General features: G+C 37.5%; 1 protein-coding gene across 1 annotated transcript; it reads left to right on the forward strand.

Moving 5' to 3' along the window:
• Positions 1-1,816: 1,816 nt before the first annotated feature.
• Positions 1,817-7,338, forward strand: LOC130234089 (macrophage-expressed gene 1 protein). The gene is made up of 2 exons (XM_056464366.1): positions 1,817-2,266; positions 5,481-7,338. The coding sequence occupies exons 1-2, from the start codon at positions 1,817-1,819 to the stop codon at positions 6,837-6,839; spliced, it is 1,809 nt and encodes a 602-aa protein (XP_056320341.1). The 3' UTR covers positions 6,840-7,338.
• The last annotated feature ends 1,824 nt before the right edge of the window (positions 7,339-9,162 follow it).

Consider the following 9,162-nt stretch of genomic DNA (forward strand, 5'->3'; position numbering starts at 1 on the left):
GAAATATGCAGGACTAATGCAGGAATCCTACTGGGAACATGCAGGACTCCTGTAGGAATCCTACGCGGAACATTCAGAACTACTGCAAGAATCCTACAGGGCACATTTAGAAACCCCACAAAGAACATGCAGGACTGCTGCAGGAATCCTACAAAAACATGAAGGAATCCTACAGGGAACATGCAAAAATCCTGCAGGAATTTTACAAGGAACATATAGGAATTCAACAGGGAACATGCAAGATTCCTGCAGGAATCCTGCAAGGAACACACAGGAACGCAAAAGGGGACATGCAAGATTCCTACAAAGTACATTCAGGACTCCTGCAGAAATCTTACAAGAAACAGGTAGAAATCCTATGAAATCCTATATGGAAAATGCAGTAACCCTACAGGGAACATGTAGAACTTATGCATGAATCTTACTTGAAACATGCAGGACTCCACAGAATATGCAGGACTAATGAAGGAATCCTACTGGGAACATGCAGGACTCCTTTAGGAATCATACACATAATATGCATGACTAATGCAGGAATCCTACTGGGAACATTTAGAGACTCCACAAGGAGCATGCAGGACAAATGCAGGAATCCTACAGGGTACATTCAAGACTACTGCAGAAATTTTAGAAGGAGCATGCAGGAATCCTACAAAGAGCATGCTGAACTTATGCACGAATTCCAGAGAAAACATGCAGGACACATAAAAGTTGCCCGTGAAATATATACAGTACTATAAATGCTGAAATATAAGGTACTTTAACTGTAAATTATCATCCTGTTCTGTTGGAATTTTATTCAGTCCTACATGACTCCAGCAGGATCTCTGACCTCACACAGTAAATTTTGCCAAAATGGTTAAGCGACCATCAACTGAAAAACATTAGCTTACCCAACAAACACGAACAAGAGGAGCTCCATCAGATGTGAAGGCTACAACTCCCATGATTCTGCACCCAGTCGTGGCATCATCAAACTATGACTTTGTTTGTTTTCAATATGCACTCTCTTGTAACAAAAATTTAATATTCTCCCTTTAATAACTTTTGATCATGCTGTGTTTTTCTCTAAAATATACAAAAATCATTTTAAGAAAATGGTTTTAAATGAAAATAAATATTTAACTGTTGTAATTGAACATTCAACAACTGTTCACCATTGCTCTTTTCAGTCTGAAAAAGATAAATGATGTGTGAACTAAATATTGGCCATTTACAAAACTCAACAGGCACTCAAACAGGCACAAAGTAAAATATTTGCTAAAAAATGTATCAGTAATGCCTTACACTACTGAATTACAGCAAAAAATAAATCTCTAACTTGTTACTACACTGTCCATAACCTTTTAAATGGGGAGGAGAAAAACATAGGTGCATTACACTTCAATAATACATATTCAGTATTGAATGTGAAAGACGAAAGGTTCTTACCGCCTTGTTTTAACATTATATTTACTTAAATATATTTACTTTTTCATTTTTTAAGGTCTGTAACCATCTCACGATAGTCATACTACTAAATTTGATATAGCAAGCATCGGGCATCACTCTGCTGAAGTGGAAATAACAAATCAATAATCTGGTGGTTTATGACAATCAACATTCTTTTTGACTCTGTAAGCTTTTAAGTGGTTTGGAGAAACATGAGTGCATCAGGCCTCATGCCAGAATGAAAAAGGAAGGAACATCAAGAATACATTTGCAATATTGAATGTGAAAGTTGCTAGCTAAAGGTTTTCAGAAGTCCACACCCCTTTGACTAAAATAAATAGCTTTTTTTTGAGTGCTACATTGCCACAGAACTTATTTGGCGATCATGGAGTCAAGAGCATTCACTGTTCTGATGCTCCTCTGTTTTATCAATGTCAATGACCTTCATCCCCTCGTTCATCTATGTAATGGACTTCATTTGTGTCATAAAAATGCAAGTCTGACAGCACTGGATGTTCTACCAGGTGGAGGCTGGGATAACCTGCGCAACATAGACATGGGACGAGTGATGAATCTGAGCTATTCCCACTGTCAGACCACGGAGGATGGAGTCTATCTCATTCCAGATGAAGTCTTTGTTATTCCACAGAAAGAGAGTACAGTGGAAACAAACTCTGAGATCATCAGGTCATGGATGAATCACACAAGCTCTACCTCAAGCTCCATCAATGCAGACGCTTCCTTCCTTTCGGTGCTCAATGGAAAATTCTCAGAAGAATATCAACATATGAAAACTCGCCAAGTGAAGGACAATTCTGTAACATCAAGAGTTCAAGTAAGTCAAAATCATATTCAGCTATTGTAATTGAACATTCAACATTTGTTCACCATTACTATTATCAGTCTGAAAAAGATAAATGATGTGTGAACTAAATATTGGCCATTTACAAAACTCAACAGGCACTCAAACAGGCACAAAGTATGAACTTTAAATACTAGCCATTTCTTTTTCAAATGATTCTAAAGGTTTAATTAAACCTTCAAATTATGAGGAACACGTTATATTTGAAAGACAAAATATATAACCTGGTTAATGAATTTAACTGAAAAAAAAAGTTTGACAAATCTGCATACAAACATATAATAGAGTATGAGTTTTATTTTACTTTCCAAAATATTAATATATACACTGACTACAGTAAATTCAGTTCAAGGGCACCTATAATAAAAATGATCTTTTGTAAGCTGTTTGGACAGAACTGTGTGTAGGTATAGTGTGTCCACAGTCATATTGGAACGATATAAAGACAAGTCTTATTTATTTCTATTTTCTGACTTTAAAATTGGATCCAAATTCCTCCCGTTTTGAGGCTCACCGCAATGTGACTTAGGAGTGCGGTTTCCCCACCCACCGAATTGATTGGAAGCCGTGTATTAACATGTTTCCATAGTAACGCGTATAATCATATCAATAAGACAGGAAGTGCACAAGGAAACTGGGATTAAAAGATCTGTTCAGCTCTCTGTGATCATCAATCATCATCAAATTTGATCAAGAATGAGTTTTTAAAACAGTGCATGTTTGTAATGAATTACTGCAATTTTACCGTATTTACTTTATCACCACAGCCACATGTCAGTACAATTATAAAAAAGACGCTTCAATACCGGTTTGTGGATGTTAAATCAGGTTTATTTTGTATATTAACATAACGGATGCCCATACAGCAGTGGATATTAACATGTATCCTCTCACATTTGTTGTGCAAAAACAGTGCAAAAATAAACGTGTGTGTGTGTGCGTGAACTTTGTTACGAAATTGTGCATGACTCATCATTGCAGAAAGGCTTGAATTAACTCCACAACAAATACATCATATAATCATCGGGAAAGTTCTTACTGTAGTATTTCTCAAAGACCATAGGTGAGATCTGCTTCCTTCGTGTCTGTCACTATAGACTGATTACACGCGGCTGCCATTTTTAAAAGCGAAATCGAGGCTGCGGTGGGAAGAAACCCGGAAGTATTGTTGGGAGTTACATTAGAACGTTGTGTACTTGGCTGTATATCTTATCAGCGAATAGAAAGAGACACAAATTTATCATTTCACCACCTTCTGAGTGACCCGAAGGTCCGTTCTGAATGAATGGTGAAAATATAAAGGGATATCAGAGCTCATTTTCAGCTAAGTTAAGGGAAACGGCACTAGTTAGCTAACGTTTTTTTTCCCAAACACACGTTTTAGATGACATTTATCAAACTCAAGTTAATGAACTGATTCTTTCACTATATTAGACTAGTCACGATACTGAATTAAAAGAAAATTTGTCAATTTCCCGCTAACATTTAAAGCACTGTTGATGGCTTTCTTAAAACAGCGCTGATTGGCCATTGTGTTCACGTGCTCAACAGATATGCTTGTGATTGGCCGAGAAGGTCATCAGTTCACCCTCCGCTGTTTACTGAGCACAAACACAGCCGAGCGATCTGCTTGATGACTCTACTGATCCTTATGGCTGTTTCGCGCTTGCGCTCCAGTCTCCGTGTATCTGTGTTTGCACTGGGTGAAGAGCGGTAAACTGAGTGCAAACACAAGATACATGGAGACTGGATCGCGAAGCAGCCGTGAAGATCAGTCGAGTCATCCGCGCTCAGCGGCGCTTCAATTTTAACTTAGCGGGAATTAGACTGTTTTAAAACTTCAGTCTCGGGACAACACGAGGGTGTGCTACAGAGGACTGCAGTGTTTTATCGCTCACCAAGTTACATAGGCTGAAGCAGGGAAGCGTCCCCTCTGTTTACCTGCTGCCATGAACTGAAGCCTAGGAGGACACTTGAGCATATTACTCTTACAGAGCTTGTGATGTTGTTTGATGCTAAATTGCTTTTAATTGTTTAAATTAAACGTACTGACTGATATTAAAGTGATGTTTACACCATATCTGTATTTTGAAATCTCGGCAACAGCTGGAGGTTTGTAGTCCACAGCATGTCACTGCAATGTTTACAGTGCTGGTCCTATACTTCCGCGTTTCTTCCCACCACAGCCTCGCTTTGGTTCTTTAAAATGGCGGCCGCGTGAAATAAGCGTATTCTGTTTATCTGACGCAGCCGAGGCGGAGATTGAGGCACACTCTGACAGGCACGCGAGAACATGAGTGGGGTGAACTAGCATTAAAGGCACAGGCAACAAAAAAAGCTACATTGTGTTCAGAGCAGAAAATACAATATTCTAAAAGGTACAATAAATAATCTGATGGGTGTTTTTTTTTTTACAGACTCATTCTGGAGACACAAAAGACTTAACTTAAATCTTGAAAAAGGGGTAAAATAGGTGCCCTTTATTATTGCAAAACAGCTCACAGCAGGTCTCATTTTATTCTAAATATTGGATTACTTTGGCATATTTATACTATTTCTTTTTCACCGTACTCCACTGATAACAGGGAAATTTGTTTAAAAAGTGAAGTAATTGAAAAAAGTATTGAAATTGATGAGTTGTTCCTGTGTCAAAGCTAAAACATTCCAAGAAATATGGTAGCAGAGGTCTGTAGATTCTATTGTGCAGCAATACTACTTGTGTTTCTTAGTTGTTTTATTGGGCCTACTTTAATTAGATTTTTGTAATTTTATCAATGCAATAATTAAAACAATATTTGAAGACGTCATGCTATTGCTCTAAATATGGGTAACACTTTGATGGTCCATTTGAGTATTAGTAGACTGTCTGCTTAATATCTGTTGATACTGCTCCTTCAACAGACATTTAACTGACTATAAGAAACTTTGCAAGTACATGTCAACTTACACTAACCCTAAACCCCAACCTAACAGTTGCAAGTACATGTCAACTACACTAACCCTAACCCCAACCTAACAGTCTACTTATAATCTAATGAGAATTAGTTGCAATGTAACTTAAATTCAACAAACGGCCCATCAAAATAAAGTGTGACCTAAATATGTAATTACATCAAGATTTTTTTTTGTATACATGTTAATTTCTAAAACCAATTTCGTCTTTTTCATTTCTTTTTATTTTTTTTAGGTCCGAAACCATCTGTACACACTAAAGGCATATCCTGACTTCACTTTGGACTCCCGCTTTGCTCAGCAGGCAGTGGAAATAGCACACGCCATTGAAAATAATCAAACACGCCTAGAAATGTATCTGTCAGAGAAACTCGTACTTAAATATGGCACCCATGTCATCACAAGTATTGATGCTGGAGCCACTTTGGTGCAGGAAGATTATTTAAAAAGGTCCTATGTCCCTGACACTCAGTCAGATTTGTCTTCTCTTTCTGCAGCAGCAGGCTTGAAGTTCTTTGACAATCTTAAATTTGATGTTGGTGGCAAGGGATCCCAAGACAACACTGCAGTTCAGGAATATGAGAGAAACATTGCACATTCAGTAATGCTGAGTCATGGAGGAGCTTTATTCTATCCAGGCATCACACTTCCTAAGTGGCAAGAGAATACACTCAATAATCTGGTGGCCATTGACCGCTCTGGGCTGCCACTGCACTATTTTCTTAATCCATTAACATTCTCAGACCTCCCAACACAAACGGTTAAAAAACTGGCCTCATCAGTTCATCAAGCAATAGAACGATACTATAAAGTGAACGCTGTTCCAGGTTGTGTAAATGTTGATTCGCCATATTTCAATTTCCAGGCAAATGTAGATGATGCGTCTTGTGAAGGTCCAATCACCAATCTTAGCTTTGGTGGCATTTACCAAAGATGCACTCCATTGACATCAGATGGAGATGCCATCTGTGAAGAGACAGCACAGAAAAACCCAGCCACCGGTGGTTACTCTTGCCCTCAGCATTACAATAACACCTTGTTACACTCTGAGATTGTAGAAAGCCAATATAAGGAAAGCTCAACACATACTGAAGATTGTGGGTTTTTTAAATGGTTTACTTGTCCTCACCAGAAAAGCGATTATATTCCCCATGTCCGTCGGGCAAAAGTGGATACTTACTGGTGTTCCACATTTCAGAAAACTCTAGAATACTCTGGCTACCTGTTTGGAGGACTATATGGACCAGATTTACAAAACCCTCTGACAAAATCCAACAATTGTCCTCCAGACTATTTCACGCTAAAGTTCTTGTCTAATGGCATGATGATTTGTCTGAGTAATGATTACGAGGCTGGAACAAGATTCTCTGTACCTTTTGGAGGCTTCTTCAGCTGCACTTTTGGTAATCCTGTAGCAAATAATCAGTTTCGCTGTCCGCCTCAGTTCAGCCAACATCTCGCTGCCATTAGTGATGGCTGTCAGGTTTTGTACTGTGTCCAGTCTGGTGTGTTCACTGGTGGCCTGTTAAAACCCGTCCTCCTTCCACCATATAAAAAACCACCAGTAATCAGCATTTCTGCAACAAAGAAGTAGCTGTAATGACCTAAGGTGATTGTTCAAATGTATGTGTTGGAGAAACTATGTGACAACTTTTAGAGCAAGGTCCCAGATCAATTAAATGGACACTAAAAGTGTAGAGATGTTTCAGCCAGGTCTTCCAGTAACACACTGCATGAGAACATCCTGCTTAAAACTACCAGATCCAAAAAGTACTAGTTCAGGATGCAATGAATCTGGTAAAAATGCAGTGACTGTCCCACATACTTACACTGAAATTAATCATTTGTTACAATGTACTTATTAAGTAAATGCATGTTTTTACATTGACCTTATGATTGAATACATACATGCATGTACTGTAATCACATCTGTAATTCATTTCTGAAATAACATCTTTAATTAAACTGTTGACCATCCCTTACACATTAACCCAACCCTTAAACCTACCCATACTACCAAACCTTTCTCTAACCCTACCCATATAACACATCAAAAACCCCAGAAGTGTTCTGCAATGTATTATGAACACAGTAAGTACATTATATTTAAGCAAGTAAATTAAGAAACGCATATTATAAACAGTGGCACAAATATACATCAAAAAGCATTTCATTATAAATACTTGCTGGACAAATGTGTTTAAATAAAATACATTACTTCTGAGAAAATGAAAAGACAAGTAATTTGAAAATACAAAAATTCAAACAACATTTATAAGATATGATTTCAAATGCAAGATGCTGTTAGATAAAGTTAAGAAGTAGACTCCTTGGGCACATGCAGTATTCTGAAGTTTGACTAGCAGTTCAAATTTACGCTTTGTTCGTAATTGATCATCACAGTTTGACATTATTATTATTATAATTATATATTTGTTAAAAAAAAAAAAAAGCTTTATGCAAACTGTGCCAGCCTCCCAGTGATGTAGTGATGTAACTAGTATTAAATTCTTCAGAAAATAAATAAATTTTGCCTATTTTACATCAACCTTTAGGTTGTTGTGCCCTTCTGTTGGCTGGAAGAAAGAGCTAGCAAACAGTCAATGTAGACTCATTCTAAAAATGTAGCCCTGAATACGTTTCTGGAGATCCCGAATTATGTAGCCAGAAGTATGTATGACTGAATTTCATTTTTATAATGAACGATATGGGCTGGTATGACACCGTTCCTTTTCATGCTTACCAGCTGGCTTTCCCGCTGTTACCAGTTTGTCCCATAGGTTCGTAGTGTCCATTAACAGACTTGAGATGCAGAGAGGAGTTGGCCACGATGACGGGGTTTAAGTGGTGAAGAGCGGTTCCAGAAAGCAGGTAAGACAAAAAACATAATCTAAAAAATAAAATAAGTAAATAACAGGGTGAGAATGTGGTAAAATCTGAAAACATGGTAAAAATCAGGCAAGGACTTTTTTTTCTGGATTCTTTTGAAAATTGTCAGTTGGGTTTAGGGAAGTGAGTGGGCGGGTCAATCAATACAATTTGTTCGGTTTAGGAAGGAGGAGGGTAGGTCAATCAATCGGTCAGTCAGTCAGTTAAACAGTCAGTCAACAGCGGCCTCTGATGGATTTACACAAAAACAGCAAGCACGAATGAAAGAGAGTACACAGTGGCCTGTGGTGGATTTACGAAAACAAAAACTCCAAAAAAACGTTCCTCCTGAGATATATTTGGTGATTTCCCGAAATGTATATAGAGGTATGTTTTCAGAATGAGCCTGGATTGCAAACGGTAGTGTATAAAGACTAGGGGACTGAACACAAGGTGATGCAGAGATTCAAAAGGTAAAACAACAGACCAAATGTAAAGTTAGTGATGTAATGTGCTTAAACAAGAAAAATAAAAATAAAAGTTGAACAGAACCAGAGGTAGAAACACGCAAGAGGAAACAAGATAACTGGATTAGCCATTAATGGTGATAATCCATAACTAAGCTAACAATGAAACAAGGCAGGCTATACTGGAAGGAAATATCAGAAACAAAGACACACAAACATAAACACAACACCACACAAGCTATGAAATTCCTAATTTTCCTAATTTTAGGGGGTTTGATTCTATTTACACATCCAAGTGTGTAAATATCACATTTGGAAATATCACATCTTGAAAGTAGATGTTAATTATATTAATTATATCACTCGGTTTTATTCTTTATTTCCTGAGTCCTAAAGTAAGGATTACTTTGTGTGTTTATGGTTGCTAATAAATTAAATGTAATGTAATAAGACCTATTGTTTTTTTATTGCCAAAACTGGTTCAGTGAAAACCATACACCATGTACTACACAATCTTTCCACCTCCTATAAATAAGAGATGCAGTTCCGAAAGAGAAACATTTTTACACAACTCACCAGATG

Source organism: Danio aesculapii, chromosome 8 (assembly GCF_903798145.1).
Source record: "Danio aesculapii chromosome 8, fDanAes4.1, whole genome shotgun sequence".
Lineage (NCBI taxonomy): Eukaryota > Metazoa > Chordata > Actinopteri > Cypriniformes > Danionidae > Danio > Danio aesculapii.